The sequence below is a fragment of the Mus caroli genome, chromosome 8 (genome assembly GCF_900094665.2).
Source record: "Mus caroli chromosome 8, CAROLI_EIJ_v1.1, whole genome shotgun sequence".
NCBI lineage: Eukaryota > Metazoa > Chordata > Mammalia > Rodentia > Muridae > Mus > Mus caroli.
This window is the reverse complement of record NC_034577.1, coordinates 117,528,588-117,549,029: the sequence shown is the minus strand read 5'-3', so window position 1 is coordinate 117,549,029 and position 20,442 is coordinate 117,528,588. Positions and strand designations below refer to the sequence as shown.

General features: G+C 45.8%; 2 protein-coding genes across 3 annotated transcripts in view; one reads left to right on the top strand and one right to left on the bottom strand.

The window, feature by feature from the left end:
• Tarbp1 (TAR (HIV-1) RNA binding protein 1) overlaps nt 1-14,619 on the top strand; it is a 47,699-nt gene extending 33,080 nt beyond the window's left edge. Inside the window, exons 21-30 of one of the 2 annotated variants that reach the window (XM_021170959.2) lie at nt 1,412-1,522; nt 3,496-3,645; nt 5,468-5,554; nt 6,306-6,502; nt 9,220-9,301; nt 11,115-11,286; nt 11,818-12,009; nt 12,142-12,266; nt 12,568-12,704; nt 12,988-14,619. In XM_021170959.2, coding sequence (XP_021026618.1) covers nt 1,412-1,522; nt 3,496-3,645; nt 5,468-5,554; nt 6,306-6,502; nt 9,220-9,301; nt 11,115-11,286; nt 11,818-12,009; nt 12,142-12,266; nt 12,568-12,704; nt 12,988-13,156 — 1,422 coding nt within the window. In that variant the 3' untranslated portion in view covers nt 13,157-14,619. Of the gene's footprint in view, nt 1-1,411; nt 1,523-3,495; nt 3,646-5,467; nt 5,555-6,305; nt 6,503-9,219; nt 9,302-9,494; nt 9,590-11,114; nt 11,287-11,817; nt 12,010-12,141; nt 12,267-12,567; nt 12,705-12,987 lie in introns of those variants that run through there. The other variant, XM_029480695.1, reaches the window with a different exon arrangement.
• A 93-nt stretch (nt 14,620-14,712) lies between these two features.
• Nucleotides 14,713-17,662, bottom strand: LOC110300579 (cytochrome c oxidase assembly factor 6 homolog). The gene is made up of 2 exons (XM_021170803.2): nt 17,311-17,662; nt 14,713-15,146 (listed from the first exon to the last, which is right to left on the bottom strand). The coding sequence occupies exons 1-2, from the start codon at nt 17,452-17,454 to the stop codon at nt 15,051-15,053; spliced, it is 240 nt and encodes a 79-aa protein (XP_021026462.1). The 5' UTR covers nt 17,455-17,662; the 3' UTR covers nt 14,713-15,050.
• Between the last annotated feature and the right edge of the window lie 2,780 nt (nt 17,663-20,442).

The following is a 20,442-nucleotide window of genomic DNA, read 5'->3' as shown; positions in this document are numbered from 1 at the left end:
ACAGGAGAAACACACCTTAAGGAAGGATGGGTTTATGTTGGCTACTGGTTTGCAAAGTGCAGTCCACCATGACCAGGAAGGCTGAGGTAGCCACTATGAGCCCATGGTCAAGGAAGCAGAGAGAGGTGAATGTCCGTGTTCAGCTCACTGCCTCCTCTGGTCAGTCTAGGACCAAGCTCATCAAATCACACAGCCCACCCACATTTAGAGTGGGTCTTCCCACCTCAACCTAACCTAAAGCCTCTCTCACAGACATACTCAGCATCTTCTCTGACTTCAGTGACTCTACATGGTGTCCAGCTGCAGTGTTAACCAACACAGTTACCTGTCTTAAGACTCATCGCTGTCAGGCTCAGATCAGGTTCCTGGTGTTTCTGTGGGATTGATGAAAATTTCTTACTCATGGAGGTAAAAATGACCAGCTTTTCTGTGTCTGCCAGATCATCTGCCAAGTCACCTATGACCCTTACGGGTTCTGAAGGATGGGTTCCAGAAATCTGGGAGAAAACAGAAAGGATGGCATTGAGTGTAGTCAGTATGAAAGTGGAACCTGGGGCCTTGTATGTACCAGGTGATTGCTCTACCAAAGAGCTGTGTCCTGGTTCCTTTATTCCTCAAGTGGACAGAGTTCCATCCTGCTGCCTGACCTCACAGGCGCTTGAGCTAATATAGAACCTTAGTCACGGGTCTTACTTAAAACAGGACTGTTCACAAACTTTGTTTTCTGAATGGAGAAGGCCAGCTTTGGTATAGAAAACCTAGGAAGGATTTTTCATGGAGAACAAAAATGCCCTGTCCTTCCTTGTGGAAGCTGGATGTGGGGACTCTCTCAGAGGAAGCGGCGTTTCATTGGCTACCTCGAAGCTGGTTAGACCTGAAAGTAGAGGAGCTGAACTTTATCTAGAAAGGTCTCTGAGAAGTGAAGACATGCCCACCTTTGATGAAAATGACCCCAGAGATGCTTGACGGACTTTTCGTCTTAAAGGAAATGGACAATATGTATAACATTCTTCAGTGGCTTCTTGGGTCAGCAGTGACTTGGTGACAAAGGTCTCCCTCCAGGAGCTGAAGCTCTAGCTTGGTAGTAGAAAAGGAGTCCCTGGGTTCAGACCCTGGGAAGGTGGGCTGCTTGGCTGATTTTGTTGAAAGCCAGAAAGAAAAGCTCTGGGATGCAGGAGGACATGGTGCTGCCACCGTGTGTCTGGAGGTGGCATTGAACGATTGCCCTCTTAGTGACATTGGAATTGAACTGCAGCAGATTCAAATCCAAATAGGACAAAGGGGCAGAAACAGACATGTGTAGAATGCTGCTTTGTAATACTTTTCAGGTTTGAAGTTGTCTCTGATACTGTTCTTAGTCACAGATGTGGTAGGAGGCTTACCCTGACCGATTCCCACCCTGTCTCTTCAGGATGAGTCAGCATCCAGGTCCAGAACTCGATACCATGAGAACTCCCTCCAGCACCGGGTGAAGAACCGTGTGTGGCAGACTCTGCTTGTCCTCTTCCCTGCATTTGATCAGGTGTGATAGTTCTCATGTTCTGTGTCTTAGTTAGTGTTTCTGTTGCTGCAAAGAAATACCATGACCAAAAGCAAGTCGGGAAGGAAAGGGTTTATTGGGCTGTTCATCACCAAAGGAAGTCAGGACAGAAGCTCAAACACAGCAGAAACCAGGAGGAAGGAGTTGATGCAGAGGTCATAGATGAGTGCTGCTTACTGGCTTGCTTCCCCTGTTTTGCTCAGCCTGGTTTCTTAAAGAGCCAGGACCACCAGCCTAGGGATGGCACCGCCCACAGTGGGCTGGGCCCTCCCCTATTGATCACTAATTAAGAAAATGGCTTACAGCTGGATCTCATTTGGAGGCATTTCCTCAACTGAGGCTCCTTTCTCTCTTATGACTCTAGCTTTTTGTCAAGATGTAAAATTCCTTTCATTAAAAAAAAAAATCTGTGTATGAGTGAGGCAGAAACAAAGAGAGAGGGAGAATGAAGGGGAATATGAGAAAGAGACAGAGAGAAAGGAGCCTGACACAGAGAGCCTGACAGTCTGAGTTCAGTCCTTGGGACCTACATCATGGAAGGAGAGAACTGAGTCCCAAAAGTTGTCCTGACCTCTCCATATGTACACACACACCCATTCACCCATACCCATACACACACACACTAACTAAATATAGTTTAAAAATCTTATTTTTGACATTTTTCTACCAAAATTTTCTTACCAAATTTACCAAAAAAAAAAAATTCTTACTAAAAGACTCTACAAAAATCTTCTTTAAGATAAAAAAGTGTAGCTGGGCTTGGGGCGCACACCTTTAATCCCAGTGCTTGGGAGGCAGAGGCAGGTAGATTTTTGAGTTCAAGGCCAGCCTGGTCTACAAAGTGAGTTCCAGGACAGCCAGGGCTATACAGAGAAACCCTGTCTTGAAAACCCCCTCAAAAAAGAAAAAAAAAATAAAATAAAAAAGTATAACAGGCATTATTTTTAAGTAAGCCTATTAAATGTTATATAAAGTGTTTATGCAAATAAGTGCTTTCTCCCGATGTTTACATGTGCATCATGTGAAGAGGACAGGTGAGGGAGAGGTAAAGTTGGAGCTCAAGGTCTAGTCCAAAGAACAACTGGGAGTTGGGGTAGGGGTGGACATAGAGCTGAGAGACCAGAGCACAGGTTGATGGATGCATTCACTGTCTGGAGCTTTGCTCCTTATCCGGGTGTTTCTGAGCTGCTGGGTCTAAGCATGAAATAAGCTGCACATGAGTGCTGCCACTTAAGAACAAGGCTGAGCCCTGGGGTGATGATGGCTCAGTGGGAGGACTTGAGGTCACTCCGCAGTACCCACATGAAAATCCAAGCTTGGTAGCACACTGTCATCCCATTGCTTCGGAAGTGGAGATGGGAGGAGCCCTACAGCTTGCTGGTCAGCCAGTCTATCCAAATTGGAGAGACTCTGCCTCAGAAAATAAGGTGGAGAGTGACTGAGGAAAACACCTGACACTAATGACCTCTGGCCTCCTTCCATATGTATGTATCCATACTCACACCTGCACACGAGTCCATGCACATGTGAACATTTACATACAATGCACCACCCACAGAAATGAGGTAAGTTATATAACTTAGGAAAATTATTAGACTTCTGTATCTTTCCCTGTCAAAACCTAGATGATCAAAACCTTCATCATAGAATTGAGGTGTTCACTAGAAATGCTCTAGTACAAAGTCAGTCTTATATTTTATGTGAGTGAGTGTTTTTTGGCATGTGTCTGTGTACTGTCTGTGTACAGTGTCCACAGGAGAGGTGCCAGATCTCCTGGAACTGGAGTGACAAGTCTGCGCTCTGGGAAGTGCACCCAGGTCTTCAGCAAGAGCAGCCTTTTAACTGCTGAGCCATCTCTTCGGCCTCAGCTGAGGAGGGTTTTTTTTTTTTTTTTTTTTTTTTTTATTGAAAAGTTAATAGTGTGTTAACAATTTAATGTATGCTTTCTCCTTTAGAACTTCTTACATGGGATTATTGATAAGGTCTTTCATGCTGGCTTCACCAACAATCAAGCGTCCATAAAATATTTTATTGAGTGGCTTATTATATTGATTCTTCATAAATTCCCTGAGTTTCTTCCAAAGTTCTGGGCGTGTTTTTCTTATGTAAGTAAAGATTTTCTTGCGCTGTTCTGAACTAGGAAAGGTTGTGGCTGTGGAGGTGCACCTCACTTCAGTGCCTGTTTCTGTCCCTTAGTGACTGTAATGTTGACACTGTAGTTTCTAAATGTGCATCCTGAGTGCAACTGGGCAACAGAAATCCCCCAAGTCTGTCTTGAGTGTGTTGTGATTTGTTCTAATTTTGACAAAGTAAAGGTGGGAAAGGCTTTTGCTATTAAGATGTAAGGGAGGCTGTGTATGGTGTTGCACACCTGTTATCCCAGCACTCGGGAGTCTGAGGCGTGGACATCAGAATTTCCAGACCAGCCTGGGCTGTGTAGTGAGGCACTGTCTGAGACAAAACAAAACAAAGAAGCAAAGCAAATGGACGCTGTGTAATACCAAGCCGTGTCCTGGCTTGATGCTAGAAATAAGGGAGGTGAGGAATGAATTGCTTCTTTCCCTTTGAAAAGAGCTTTAGAAGGGAAATTTCAAACAGCCAAAATAGAGGGTCTCTGAGGGTTTTACTGCTATGAACAGACACCATGACCCAGGCAACTCTTATAAGGACAAAATTGGGGCTGGCTTACAGGTTCAGAGGTTCAGTCAATTACCAAGGCAGGAACACCACAGTTTCCAGGTAGGCATGGTGCAGGATAAGCTGAGTGTTCTAATCTTAATCTGAAGGCCGCTAGGAGAGGGCCTGGCTTCCTGGCAGATGGGACAAGGGTCTTAAAGCTCATACCCATAGTGACACACTTCCTCCTCCAAAAAGGCCACACCTCCAGGTAGTGCCACTCTCTGGGCCAAGCATATTCCAATCGCCACAGAGGGTACAGAAGGAAACACTTGACACCTAGCCAAGGACAACCATCAGTTCATGACTGTTCTGTCTCATGTGAGCTGGCACCAACTCTCACCTCACCCCTCCCCACATCACTCCTTATAGCTCTGATAAAATTCTGACAAAAGCAACCTCAGGAAAAAGGGGTTCACTCTGGCTCACAGTTTGAGGGTGCAGACCGTCATGGTGGGTAAGGCATGGTGTCAGGAGTGTGAGGTCACGTTACATCTGTAGTCAGGAAGCAGGAAGGGATGAATGGTGATGCTCAGTTCATTTTCTCCCCCAACTAAGTTAACCTAACCTAGATCATCCCTCACCTGTGTGCCCGGAGTCTTGTCCCTTCTGTGACTCTAGGTCTAAACAGCTGACACTATTAACCTCACCTTGTTCTCATACTGTGTGAAAATCACATTTGATATGAGTGTTGGTGGCCGTAGTAGGCTCTTTGCCCTCCTGGATCCCATCCCTGTTACTATGATTGAGCATAAACACCCAGGTCACCCAGGTTTGGGTTGCTAGGATACTCAACACCTACCTAGCAATGTAAACAGCATCTGTGCTTGGTGGTTCTACACCCTGAGAGTCTTGATAGCCATATGTTTCTGCAAGGGCTAGGGCTCCAGATGGCATTTCTTCCCCATGGCTGTCACCATGTATGCAACAGCAGGACAGTCCCAAGGGTCAGTGAGACTCTCACCTCCTCTGCCCTGTGTCTTTATTTATCTTGTTCTTTTCACCAGCTTCCTCTATGTCCTGACCCAAGTCCCCACTCCTGTCCGGTAGGCCTGGCCCAGGGGCTTGGTACAGTGAGGCCATTCAGTGCTGTCTGACTGTTCGCTCAGCATTGCCTGCATTACCTTGGGCTGCAGGGAGTGCCCGTACGCAAGGCAAACTCAAGCTGCTTCCTCCTACCTCTGCTGGTCCAGGAGCCTCTGCTCACAGTTAAGCCCCAAATAATGATTTTTCTATCTCATCTTCTATCAGGGTGAAGAAAAAATTAAGGCAAGCATTTGTACATTTTTATCTGTTTTATCACATTTGGACATCATTGTTCAGAATATTCCAGAAAAGGTAAGTTTTGAATTATTTGCAAGGAGAATTTATGAACTTGGGATTCTAATATAAAAAAGATTGTATTTGTACAGTTTTGTTGTTGTTTGTTTCATGGTTAGTTGTCTTTGGAATGTGTTTCTTCCTTATTTTATTAGATACTAAAGAATTCCTTACAATGCCATTTGATCATACCCACCCCTCCCCCAGTCCTCCCAAACCACCCTCCTCTCTAACTGACCTTAAACTGTCAAGTGTCCTTAGGGGTTTAGCCCAGACTAACCCTGAACTTCTGATTGTCCTGCTACCACTTCTCAAGTACCCCATGCCTGCTTCTTAATTCTGACTCTGAGTGGTTCCAGGTGGCTGTTAGGGAGTTAAGAGCTCAGCACTTGATGGAGGAAGGTGGGTACCTCAGGTTCCCCGAAAGTGGGACTCCTATAGGGCGCTTCCTTACCTTTCAGCCTAGGTCAAGTAATAAGGTGGGGGTCACATTTCTAGAACATAATGACCCTGTCACACCAGCATGAAGATTGATGTCAACTTAGGTTGTAAGAGTGGGGGACATATTGTAGCCATTAGAAGAATGGGGACACTTAATACTGTTTTCCTTGAGACAGTTGTGAGTGCTTCTGAGCTCATTTGCCTGGGAGGAAGAAAGCCCCACAGCCAGGCTAGTGAAAGGCTGGCAAGAGCTGTCAGCCCTCCATTCTTTACAGCCTTCCTCATGCTGTCACACTTCCCCCTCAAGCTGTTTCTTCTGTCTTTGCAGAAGCTGGTTCTGAAGCAGGCTCTCACCGTTGCCCTCCAGTGGTGTCTGAGTCACAATTTCAGTGTTCGGCTCTATGCTCTCGTAGCCCTCAAGAAGGCCTGGCATCTGTGTAAAACACTGCAGTTTGAAGAGTGTGGCGCCTGGACCACAGTCATCGAGTGCAGCCTCAGCCAAGCAGAAAGCATGCACGGAGCAGGGTGAGGACGCCTCACCTGGTTGTTCTCTCCAGCAGAGCCTTAAGGAGCCTTGTTATCCTTTTCTCTGTCACTGTCCAACACTGGGCCAGATTGGGGTTTTATACTCATGGCTCCTACATAGCAGGCAGGCAGCCTGGAGGAAGCCAGACTGACTTCAGAGTGGCCCCTCACCCCTCTGCTGCCCACTTCCAGTTGAGCATTGCTTTCTGTGGTGAGGTCATGGCTGCCTGGTGAGCACTGAGCTGTTTTCTCTACCTGTGGATCCTAGATTAATGTCCTTGGTCCCTAAAAATATTTGGCTCAGATCATATATATATTATATTATTATTATTATAATATATATAATTATTATTATTAATAATAAAACTCCTAGTCCCAAATAGGGACACAGTCAGTGAGAATCAGGCATTCTGAGCTTTATGCTTTCTCTGTTCTCTAAGTGCACACCCCTCTTTGAGACCTCTGTGGCCGACACATACCTCAGCAGGCCAGGTAGACAGAGGTCCTGTCTTTATGTGGCTCAGTCAGGTAAAGAGGGCCATCAAGTAGTCACCCCAGTGCACAGGCCTTTCAGTAGTTGATAAGAATGCAGAGGGCACCATGGTGAATACATGTGACTTAGAGAAGTCCTTTGACCAACATCATCTGTGACTTCCAAAACAGCAGGAATTGGTGAGTGAAAAGAGATTTCTGGGTAAGAGAAGCAGCTTTAGGAATTAGAGATTGGTGGCAGGTGGGTCACTGGCCAGTTCTGGGGACAGAGGGCAAGTATCTAGGTATTCAAAGAACTGAAGAGTTAGGATGACAGTGACCAGTACCTGTAGGCCTTGACTTTGGGTAAGGTCCAGGGTAGTCTGCATAGTGAGAGGAAAACTGCTCACTCAGACCTGATGCTGGTGAGGGGATAAATGGACAGGAGCGAGGAGAGTGTGAGAGAAGACAGGCTCAGTGTAACAACACAGCTGGGGACTGCACCGGCAGCATGAGCAGGGATGGAACCTGGAGAGCAATGCGCTGAGTGCAGCAGTATGGATAGGAATGGAACCTGGACAGCAACGGGTATAGCACACAAGTGGCAGACACCTGTGACCTCTCTGCAGATGGTTGTCTGGGGTTCCTTATGTTTGTTTAGATGCTTGGAATGTTTAAAGTACTTCTTGTCATTCATTTTTTCGAAAACATGGGCAGTGAGGAAAGTGAGGTACAAGGAACTTATGTAGAAAATTCTTGTAAAGTATAAGAAGTCTCGTAGCCTGAAAGTGCTGCCCAGTTCCTGCCGGTGGTCCCAGTTCTAAATGGCTTGTTCTGTCACGTGACTTTTGCCTTTCACACCTGGTGGCTGGGTTTGCCTTGCTCATAGCTGGTGCATTTAGATTTTGTGGGTGGACACTGTTTAGCTGTGCTGTGTGTCTTCAGCGTGAAAACCACAGCCTACGTCAGATTCTAGGAGAGAAGGGTCCACTGCCAAAGACACAGGGACCCCAACCCCAGAGGTGATGGGTGTTTTGGGTCTGTATTATGTGATTGAGTTTGAGGCTAGCCTGGGCTACACAGTGGGAGTGTGTTCTCCACCTTCTTCATGTTCATGAACAATGCCTGTGTTTGACACTCAGAGACCCGGGTTTTATTCCTTTTGTTGTTTGGTTTTTGGGTTTGTTTGTTTTTGTATGATTTTGAAAGCATTATTTAGTTTTTCTGTTCATCCTTGAGTTCCATTTCAAAATATAAAACTCTGTGGGTAGCTGAGTGGTAGAACACATTCTGAAGGGCATGAGGCCTGGGTTCAAGCCCCAGTTCTGCAAAGAACAACAAAGCAAAACTGTTTTGTTTTTTGATTTTTGATAGAGTGTCTTGGCTATGTAGTTGAGGCTGGTTTATTCTCCTGGCAATCCTCTTGCCTGTTTACTGAGTGTTGGAATTGTGAGCACCACAGTGCCTAGTTTAAAGGGAGGAGGAGGAAGAGGAAGAGGAGGAGGAGGAGGAGAGAAGCAAACAAAAAAACTAGGCACAGTCGAATGTATTTGTAATCCCAGCACTTGGAGGTAGAGACATTCAAGATTGTCTTCAGATATCTGAGTTCAAGGCTATCCTCATGCACCTGAGACTCTATCTCAAAAACCACAGCCAACGTGAGAACATTTCTATGTGGCAGTTTATCTATGTGGCAGTTTAAAATACACACTGCATGCTGGGGACAGGGCTCAGGGGCAATGTGTTCACCTGGAATACACAAGGCCCCAGGGATTAATCCCCAGTAGCTCCTTGTTAGTGACTGATAAACAGCCATACGCAAGTTACAGAAGGAAGAGTTTGTCTTGGCTTATGGTTCTAGGGTGATGTGTTCACCATGCTGAGGATGCCTGACAGCAAGCAGCAGCAGGAGGAAGCTGAGAGATCACAACAGGGAACAGAACTGGAAATAGGGTGGAGGTGTGAACTTTCAAAGCCCGCCCTCAGTGATGTTCTTCCTCCAGCAAGGCCATAAACCTAAACTTCCCCAAACACCACCTACTGGGGACCAGGGGGTTCAAATATATAAGCCTGTGGGAACGTTTCTCATTAAACCACAACCTCAGAGGCAGGCAGACAGAGGCAGAACTAGAACATACATACATTAATGTTGGAGAGTATGTACTATGAGTCCGGGATAGAGAAATCTTTAAGGTACTGTACTGACTTCCTCTCCAGAGCTGTTTCCTCCCTGTCCTCCCCCTCAGGAATGCCAGGAAGAACTGGCAGCGCATCCAGGACCATTTCTTCTTCTCCACCTTTCACCCCCTGAAGGACTACTGTCTGGAGGTAAGCTGAGAGCACAGCATGTAGTCTGTCTGCTGTCTGCAGTCCTGATGCTCTTTCCTGCCCCAGCTGTTGAAGGCTGCGATGAGGTTCATCCTCTGTCCCCTTGACCCTGTGACGCTGTGAATGTGCTTGCGGTTCATCCCTCAGCAGTGACAACTGGCTAGTCATTTCTCACTTTCTATCTCTCTGGCAGTGTCTGGCTTGTAAACCTTGGAAGGGAATATTTAACTCTAAGCAAAAATCAGAACAGATTTCTGAAAGGAAGTGAGTGAGAGAACATGTGTGCAGGTGAGACTCTTTTGTACTGAAGCCCATTACCAATGCAAGAACAAAAGATCTCTTGTTAATGGCAGTTGATCCTTTTAGGTCTTGGGTAATGAAATGTATGGCAAATGGTGCTCCGCTTTGCTGAAAGTAGCAGAGTGCTTACGTAATTTTAAAAATTGCCAACATACACATTGCAGTTAAAATAAATGACATCAGAATGTAAATTCCTAAAATTTAGAGGACCAGGCATTCTTAAACCCTTTTCAGCTCCAGTTACAGCACTGTGCTACCTACCTAGCTCTGAAGGGAGAGTACCTGACCCGAGTGACTTTTCCTCTGGGGGGTCTATATTGGGAGCCTAGCTACACACACACATAAACACATATACACACATACATACATACATACATAGAAATACATACACACACACAAACGAACGAATGCTTTCTGTCACACTACCGATATCATTCTTCTCAAGATAAGACCTAGTAGGATTTTTCACTATCATACACTTTGTTGCTGCTTCTCGGCTCCAAGCCCACTCTGCTGATACCTTTCTAAGGACTCTCTAGCACCCCATCCACCTTTTCCAAGGCTGACCCCAAGCTCTGAGTTCTTTCTTCTTCCTCTCCCCACTGCCAGCCTTGCTTTCTGCTGTTCTTGTCTTCAGCAATACCAGGTAGAGTGGGCAAGCAGCAGTGGGAGCTATGTGTGTAGACTGCCAGGCCGGGAGCTCATGGTCCACCAGACTCTGTCACCAAGCCTTAGTGTTTGCAGCTGGGCTTAGGAGGCCCAACTGATAACCATTACTGTTCATCGTGATACCAGTTTAAATTTGCATAAATATGGCTAGCATGAAACAAACCATATTTGCCTTAGAACTACCCTGAAAGAAGCCATATCTGCCTTAAAACCACCCTTACATGTGCAGTGGGTGTCATTTTACTTTTAAGTTGCCTGTTACTTGGGGTTTTTTTTCTCTCACATGCCTTTCCATGGTTGAGAGTTCTTCAAGAGGGAGGAACAGAAGGTGGCTTTATAGGCTCCATTTTACCCACCTTCATACACATGATGAACCAAAGCTGACAAAGCCTTCACAGCTCACTCCATGTCACACAGTGAGTTACACTGTTGAGCCAGGATACAGGTTTTGGATGTCTGCAGTGTAACTGAGCATGGGATGAGTGTCTGGTGGCCAGGACACTGCCTTTAGGTCTATGCTTCTCTTTAGTGATAACGCCCTTTGAAGCATGGTGTGCTCTTGATAAGAGCATAGTAGTCACATGTCGTTAGTGCTGGAGAGGCCCTACATGCCCTTGGGGGGGGGTCCCTAAGTGAATCTCTGAATGTCCTAGGGCAGAGTGAAGCATACCTCCAGAGGTACGCAGGCCTGAGAGCCTGCAAGTTGAGGATGGCTTGAGAGAAGCACTAGCATTAATAAAACCTGGGGTTTTTTTTTTTGTTTGTTTGTTTTGTCTTTTTTGTTTGGTTTTTTCCCCCCTCTGTTTTTTAAGGAAAATAATAGATTTTACAACTCTCTTTTCAGACCATATTTTACACGCTCCCACGGCTCTCGGGTGTCACTGAAGAAGAGTGGATCGCCTTGGATAAATTTGCCAACTTCACAGACATCCCTTCCAATGCAGGGTCCCAGTGGTACCTGTCTGGGACTGCACTCGGTGAGCTGAGTCCAGGAGACTGGTCCCAGCAGGACCAAGGTAAGGGAGCTTCCTTTTACCCTGGTTCATTGGCGAGGGCTCCCAACTGCTGCTCTAGAACTGGTCTTGATTTTGTTTCACTGACCTGGGTCTCTGCCTCTACTTAGAGAAGTCAGGCACACGTGTGGCTTGGCTCTGACCAGGACTTTCAGCTGAATGCTCACTTTCCAGACAGCTCATCTTTCTATAATGATGGTGGCTTCCTTCAACAGAGCAGATCTCTGGATCCTGGTCCTTCTGGGTCTGGTTAGGCAAGCATTCTGTACTTTCCCCACAGCCTTCCCTCTTCCAGTGACAATCAGGGTTCCCTGTAAAGTCAGTGGCTCAGTGTGTCCAGGGCAGCCTCATTCTGCTGGCTCTTCCCTCAGTTTGCCCCCCTGTGGGCACCTGCATGCATGTGTTACATATACACACAATCGGGCTGTATACAAGTGTTAACAAGAAGAAAAGAATATTTAAAAAGTACGTCTGAAGATGCAAAGAGGATTGACTCGGGCTAAGTTACATGTAGGCACTATTATTTCTTCTCAGGTTCTACTTTGGGTGAAGCAGACAGCCATTCAGAGTGGGCTGATGTCCAGAAAAAAATCATCCCATGGGGACAAAGCGCTCTGGAATCAGACCTGGAGCTCGAGTTTCAGGATCGGGCTGCCAAGCTCGGAAAGTCCATTAGCAGACTGATCATTGTGGCCTCACTCATCGACAAGCCAACCAACCTGGGAGGTAAAGTCATCTACCCTTTGTGCCTGTCTGTTCCATACACAATCCTCTAGGCAGGCTTCAGAGGAAAGGCCGGGGTGGCGTGAACCTTGTGACATGCTGGAGACAGTCTTGGTAATGAGCCATTCTGTACAGGGCTGTGCAGGACCTGTGAGGTGTTCGGGGCTGCAGTACTTGTTGTCGGCAGCCTTCAGTGTGTCAGGGATAGACAGTTCCAGCACCTCAGCGTGTCTGCAGAGCAGTGGCTTCCTCTGGTGGAGGTGAGTGTGAAGTCGCTTATTGCGTTCTGTATTTGTGGAGATGTTTTGGCGTGTAGTGTCCTTGTGCCAGTTTCTCAGTGTAATACTTCAGTACTGAGTTCCAGGTTTGGTCTGTGACCTGCGGTCGTGTGGCAGTCCCCTTAGCCACCACTCAGCAGGCTGTGATGTGGAGGGAACCTTCCTGATGCTGTCTGGTGTTCTACATTCGCTTTAAAGCCCCATTGAGTTTTAACGCTTTGTCCGCTCTCTCATGTCACAATGGAATGGTTTCATAATCCGCTTTTCTGAAATTGCCACTAAGGTGAGACCATCCCAGCTGATGGATTATCTGCAGCAGAAAAAGGCGGAAGGCTACACTGTCATTGGCGTGGAGCAGACAGCGCAAAGTTCAGATCTGGCCCAGTACCGCTTCCCTGAGAAGTCGCTGCTGCTGTTGGGGTGAGCTGATTCTCTGGTCCATGTCACTTCTCTAGGATGTTTTATGATTTACCCAGGTTCCTGTCACACAGTTTCCTATGAGCTTATAGCATTTAAGGGGACCTGCTGGTTTTCCTTTTCTCACCTGGCTGTTTTTGTAATGCCCTTACTTACTGGAATCCAGGTTGACTTAATTTATCCTTCTCCAATAGTAACATTCAGAACTCCTAAAGAACATAACAGTAAAAGGTTCTTCCTGTAATACAGGGAAACTAACATGTCTTGCTCTATTTTTCTTCTGCAGAAACGAGCGGGAAGGAATCCCAGCCAACCTGATTCAGCAGCTGGATGTGTGTGTGGAGATTCCTCAGCAGGGCATCATCCGCTCACTAAATGTGCATGTGAGCGGGGCTCTGCTGATTTGGGAGTACACCAGACAGCAGCTGCTCGGGTGCGCGGGGCCACCATCCTGAAGGCTGGGCCTCACCTGCGATCTCTCATGGTGCTATGGTGGCTTATAACCTTCTGGACTAACGAAATATTCTGAGATGTCCTGGGATTTTCTTCTTGTCTCTAACCTTGCACCTCAATGCCAAAACCTTTTCATGTGCCTTAAAGTATATATCATTATATATATTGTCTCCTTTTTAACTAACCTTTTTAAATATTTTAAGCATTTATGGGATTTTTAAAAAGGAATTTTTAAGTTATGGTCTTCTTAGAAACTGGTATTGTCAGACTGGCAGAACTAAAGTTATTATTTATGGGCACCTGTGCCCTTCTGTTTTGAGAGGCTGCCTCCTCTTCCTGCTGCTACGCACCTGTGTATTCCTGCTGAGAGAGGGAGCACATGTGACAAGACGTGAGTCAGCGCCAATGATGTTCTTTATCTTCAGGTCCTGAGCTTCATTTCCGAAGCCACGGATTGAGCCCTGGTTGTTTGTGCTAGGGTTCAATGAGATTTTCCCTACATGGTTGTGTCTCTGAGGACTATCATCATCACCCCTGTGCCGCCGAGCCACTCCTGTGAATCCCTACTGAAAGCAAGAACAAAATCCATGAATGCTTTCTGTTCAGATAAGTGCATTATTCAATGGTGATCATTATCATTGTCCAGCAAGGAACTTGTTATCCCTGGAATCCTTTGAGTAATACTTAAATGTCTCCTGAAGTTTTGATCTGCAACAGTGTTTCAAACATAGACCACCACATCTCCACACCCCCACTTCCTCCAGATGCCACTCCTGTGGTCTGAGATAACCTACATAACCTACATTATCAGTCTGGCTTCTTTCAGGTAGCCGAGTGCATTCCCAGCTCATCCAGGTCTTTGCTTGTGTTGTTGGCATTCCATCCATCAATGGGATATAGTACTTCATCTCCTGCCATAGGCATCTGGTTTTAAATGACTTGAATGATGCTGCAGGCTTTGCTTTCAGTTCATTTGCTGAGGTAGCTAGGAGTGGGGCTGGTGGGTTTAAAGGTCAGCATGTTTGACTGAAAACCTCTGTAGAGGGCTTTCCTAGTTTACAGTATCACCAAGAGTGTCTTGTTCTGCATCCCTGTCATCACTTGGTATTGTCAGACTTTAATCGAAGCCATTCTAACTGGTATCTACTGACACATCAGTATGGCATTAATTTCCATTATTCTAATATTTAATGATAAGGAGGCTCCTTTTTCCCACTTTTTAAGTGGGATCAGTTTTCTTATCAAGAATCATGAGGGGTTTTTTTTTTTGTTTTTTAATTCTGGATTCAAGTTCTTTAAGAAATGTGTCTTGTGAATATTGTCTCCACATTTGTGAGCGCATCCTTAGGTATTTTCTTAATCATCTTGGAATAGACCCAGTTTTCCCTTCCCCAATCTACATAGTTATTTCTTCTTTGTCTTACTGAACTAGGTAGCAACCCAGGTATTGTCTGATCACTGAGGACATTTGAACAAAATGTTAACCCATTGATTAACTTCTTCCAACTTCATTGTGTAGTTTTTGTATTAAAGTGCTAACTGCCAGAAGCACACAGAATAACCTATCTTAGTTTTTATTTATTTTATGTGCAACTATATTTGCCTAATATGCAGCTTTCATTCCAAAGGGGGAAAGGAAAATAAACAATGTATTTTTATAATAAACTTTTTTATATAATGATTTCATGCTTTTTCTTAGAATAGATCCCTCACTTTAATTAAGGCAGTCCTTCATAGTTTTGATGATGAGATATTCTGCTATTCCAACAATTTAGTAACTGTTATTTACAGAGAACAAGTGCAGATACGCACTGTGACTCAAGCTGCTTTTGTCCTGGAGTCATTTCTGCAAGTCCAGAGGAGTAAATTCCACTTGTGTGAAAGTCCAGAAAGAGCCTAGGAATTTTCAGTCGACTGTGAAGTCTGGAATCCTCCTGCTTCAAATTTTTCCTTGAATTTTAAGTAGTCTCTTCTTTTGTCAAAATATTTTATCTATGGAGATAAAAAGGCCTGACATTAGAGCAAGTTACGCAGCTTAGGGAATCAAAAGCACAGATTTAACGTAGCATGTTACTCAGTATCAATGATACTGAAGCAGGATTGTAGTTTGTATTCTGGAATCCTGAGTCAGGAGTCTGGTACGCTTCTTAGAAGCCTGAAGAACCATGAGTCTATCCTTCATGGCTAGTGTTTCTGTTTAGTATCCAAACGACCTGGGAACTTATGAAACAGTTTTATGCACACTGGGGCCTAGTAGGTCAGGAAACTTTCAGTTTTACAGGTGATTGCTGGCTATAGGTTCAGTGTGTCGAATAAGTTATTAACCCTGGCATTTTTGTCAACTGTTTTATCTAGAAGCACACATATCTGGGGAGGCAGACAAATGACTAACTAGTCACATTATGAAGATTTGGGTTTTTTATTCACAGCCTCCTCTCTTCATGGGGTGTAATACTGACCCAGCACCTGTAGACAGGACAAATGCAGGACCCCCCCCCCTACATGTGCACTGTGAGACTAGAAAATGCTGCTCTTGTTAAAAGCCTTCAGTGTATGCCCTAATGGACCCCCCTGCCTTGTTCACTGAGAAACCGTGTTCTCTACGTAACAGGCAGATTTGTCCCTTACAGTTCCATCTGGAAGAATGGCGCACCCTCTGGCCCAGAGTATCAAAGGTAGCCCTGACTGCCAACCCAGGTGTAGGTTTCAAACAGTTTCTGAACACAATGTTCAATCTTTAACTTCATGGGAAACAGGACTCCAGTTCAGAGTGGGTAAGGAACCGTTTGTATACAGCTCCACTAAGCCTGTCACAACACTGCTTCATCTGAAGCCTCATCCCTCCCCTTAAGTCCCTTTGGTTTGATGGCCTCTGTCCCTCTGTTGTGTCATAAATCTGATGGTCAGTCTTGAACTGACTGCACTAGAATGGGTGTTACATAAAGGATATAAGACTAAAAAGCATATGATAGCCCTCACATTTTGTGGCAAATCATTATTGTAACATCTGTCAGGAATCAATGCCCCAAGAGACAACTACATTTAAAGGTAATTAGGCATTCCATCCCAACTTAAATGGGGTGGGGCAAGCCTTACCTTCTTACAGGACTGACTGACTGATCAGAACTTGAGTGACTACAGAGAGGTTTGATTGCTGCCAGGTCTGTCTTTAGCTCTCTTAATCCCTTGCCCTCTTCTGTGACTGACATACACACCCTGGTGACAGGTGAAACCTGTAATGCTTTAACAGACCACTGGCTTCCACCAACCAGAAGGCTTCCTTTGCTGTAACAAACTTACCTTTTGTTTCCACCGTTTGTTCTGTTCCATAAGATTGCATAACACTTCTGCCAAGTGGTAGCTGGGGAAAACCTCATACTCAGTTCCTGAACCAGTCACTCATATCTGGCTACAAGACAGACTAGCCCTTGAAGCGAGAGCAGTATTTTGGTGTTGACAACAGCTTGTCCAGAACTCAGCATCTCTTGGGGTGTTTCTCCTCCTGAACCTGTGGATGCACCAGCCACCCAGAGCCCTGGTTCTCTTGTCCCTGTATAGCACAAGCCCACATCTTTCTCATAGGCCTGCTGTAGAGCAGAGTACACGTACACTTCAGGATCTTAGTTCAAATCCTCTCTCCACTACAGAGGCTGCCTCATCCTGGAGAAATGTTTCTCCTCTGATGCATGACTCCCGCGGCATAAATCTGGATGCAAGACCTCCCAAGGCTGAATTAAAAATCCTAGCGAATGAATCCAAGTGTCTCTCTCACATGGGACACTTCCCATGATCCTCCATTTCCTCCCCAACCTCTCACGCAGGTGTGTCTTTGGACACACCTCTCAGTCTTTATAGGAGTCAACACATAGGAGTCGACAGAGGCTGGGACAAGGTGAAGAGAGGGAAGAACTGATACTGAGTGAGCCAGCCTGCTTAATATGACCGGGCTCGAGGGGAGGAGCTGTGAGAAAGGCTATGGACGCCTGCAGAAGTCACAGCGCTGTACCACCAGGTCCCTTCTCCAGAGTCTGGTAGCGCTGTCATTTTCTCCAGTAATACCAACTAACTGGTGACTTCCAACGCGTGACCTTGCTCCTCAAAACCCACCCTAAGGTGAGGGTGCACGCAGGGATGTGTTGCACCCCGCGGGACTTACCCACTGCTGGGGGCAGCTGGCCTCGAACGAGCTCCTCAGCTTCTGACACCGGGCCGCGTCCTCTGCGTTGTCGTCCAGGCAGCGCCAGTACAGGTCGCGCGCGCCCCAGCATGCCTGCCTTTCCTTCATGGACGGGGCTGCCATTCCTGCCTGCAGTGGTCACGCGGGAAGCCACGCAACATGCGACCGGGGCTCAGCCTACGTGGGAGCGTGGTGCGGACTGTGTGGTTCCCGCACGGCTGTGTCGCCCTCCAGGTCCACCGACCGCACTGGGAAACTCACTGCGGAAAGTACCCGCCGCCGATTGACCTGTCCCGGCCTCCGTTTGCAAGTGGAAGGGCGGGACTTCCGGCCGAGTCCTTTTCCCCGGCGGGTAATTTCCGGCCCCAGGGGGTGTGGCCTGTGGGCGGAAACTTGTGTCTGATTGGTACCGCCCTCTGTAGCTGCGGCTGCCCAGATTGGCTGAAGAGGGACCCGGAATTGGTGGATGCGGCCAAGCCAGCACTAAGCTCAGTCCTCAGAGTGTGGTGTGAAGGAGATAGCTCACCGGAGAGGAGAGCGCCGACTCCGGGTGAGGGTGAAGCTGAGGTTGGCCGTGCTAGAGGTTCCCTGTGCTTTCTATCAATGTCAGGTTATAAGAAGTAGCCGGGCGTGGTGGCGCACACCTTTAATCCCAGCACTTGTGGGGCAGAGGCAGGCGGATTTCTGAGTTCGAGGCCAGCCTGGTCTACAAAGTGAGTTCCAGGACAGCCAGGGCTACACAGAGAAACCCTGTCTCGTATATTTATCTCATTTTATCGATATGGCTGCAATTATGACTGTGCATAATGGTACATCAAGAGCAGGCATGAATGAAATGGGAAATAAAAGCAGTGATGGTCGCAGCCAGCCACAGCTGTCTGTATATCTCTTCCCGACTGTCATGATCAAGAATTCATTGGAAACTGAAATAACAGTAGCAATTTCAGTAGTGAAGTTTAGCTCTGTAGATGACAAGAAAGTGAGGATCTTATAAACAAATGAAGTTTAACAAAGTGTACAGTCTCTAGAGAGATGGTGCTAGTAGAAATTTAAATTTGCACTGAAAATCCTTCTACAGATAAATTCCAGATAGTCCTCCAGGAGGTTCCTCTCGACTTTTACTAATTAAATCCTACCTGTATTCTTGCTACTGTTAACTTGCACTAGTTACAGAACCTCCCCAACTCTGAAATAACAAACTCTTTGGAACTCATTGATTTAAAAGAGAGAGGAAGAGGAGGGAGGGGGATAAGATGGTGTGATAATGCTTTATATGTCTCACTTAACTAAGAGGGTTTGCTGTAGAAGGATTAATGTACATGACTATGGGAGCCATCCAAGACTCTGTTGAAAGTGTTAGACATTATACATTGTATGTTCCTCTGTGTCTTTCCAATATATTAAAAAAAAAAAAAGTCCTATTCAAACAGCATCATGAAATGGATAGAAAAGACAAGTTGCAGTGCAGGCATTCACTATACCTACAAACCGTAAGACATAGAAACCTTTTTCCTTTTCTAAAGGTGCACAAGACAGATGCAACACTGCTGAGAAAATGAGCAGTCTATGCAGATACTGAATCCTCATTGGTTACCACAGCAGACTATGCAAATACTGATGTCCTCATTGGTTAGCACAGCAATCTATGGAGATACTGACAGACATCCTCACTTGTAACCACAGCAATATATGCAGATACTGATATTCCCACTGGTAACCACAGCAATAAATGCAGATACTGATATTCTCACTGGTAACCACAGCAATATATGCAGATGCTAACATCCTCATTGGTAATCATAGCAATATATGCAGATACTGATATTCTCACTGGTAACCACAGTAATATATGAAGATACTCACTGGTAACCACAGCAATATATGCAGATACTGATATTCTCACTGGTAACCACAGCCAATAAATGCAGATACTCATATCCACTACAGTATTAAGGATAAATACATAAATAGTAAATCCATAAAGGGCAGCAAAGATTATCACAACTGTTTCTAGGGCTGGGAGAGATTTGATCGGGAAGGGCACACAGAGACTGAATGTGAAGCCTTTGGGTTCTGCTCCTAGACGTTTGCTTTCTAAGCACTCTTTTAGCCATGCACATGTTTTGTTTATGTTTTTCTGCATGAATGTGTGTGCCCAGGTTTTAATAGAATGAGTAATTGGCCCAAGAGAGTTGATCATTGTTGTAATTGATCTACAGAAAGATAATAACAGCCATTATAGAGAGCTTGATTACTAAATTTTAATGTGTTTACCATCTTATATGTTCTTTCTGGCCAAAAGTCAGCCCAGGAGAATCCTGGCCTAAAGTATAGGCCCAAGAAGGGTTATCATTGTTGGGATTGATCTACAGGAAGAAAATTATGACCACCATATAAAATATGATTATTGAATTTAATGTGTTTACCATATCTGTTCTTGGGCAGTGTTTAGTGCTAAATACCACTCATGCAGCCACACAGTTCTTCCATGTCTGTGATGAGACTGAGGCAGAGAGGAGACATACTGCCAAAATGAGTGTACTGCAGTCGGGTTCCTGACTTATCCCCTCAGGAGATTCAACCACCAAAAAGGAATCTAGAGGTTTGAGTGGACAACAGCAAAGTCCACGTGCACATTATCAAAATGTTGCAGACAACAGGGCCAGTAAAAGAATGTAAGTGTCACAAGAAGGTGGCAGGTGTGCAGTTGCCCAGCCCGGGTATAAAATGGAGAGCCAGTGAAGAGAGGTCAAGGGCAAGGGTGGAAGGCAGGCCGTGCTGGCAGCTCCAGCCACAAGAAATTGTGCGAGTCACCCAGTCTGAACCGAGTGGATCCCCAAACTCCTGGTGGGTAGGGCAGGACAGACTCAGTCGTACTGAAAACAAGGGTGTTGTTTTTCTGTCGCTGCCCACAGACTTTTATTTATACTCTGCTTTTCAAAGCAGTTATCAGAGACACCTACTCAGGAACACAAATGGGGCAGATTCCTTTGACTTCAGTGTTGCTACACACCCTTCTGAACACCAGGTCCATCTGTCCTGGTGTTCTCCTCCTGTTAACTGGAGATGTGCTGCAAGGTTTCACCTCCCCTCCCCTCTCCTCCTCTCCCC

What these genes read in the sequence shown, in the direction of transcription:
- LOC110300579 (XM_021170803.2), bottom strand. Translation starts at nt 17,454, where the DNA reads ATGGCAGCCCCGTCCATGAAGGAAAGGCAGGCATGCTGGGGCGCGCGC. An exon ending in CCAGCTGCCCCCAGCAGTGG is followed by an intron (nt 15,147 to 17,310) that starts GTAAGTCCCGCG and finishes TTATCTCCATAG; the next exon opens with ATAAAATATTTTGACAAAAG.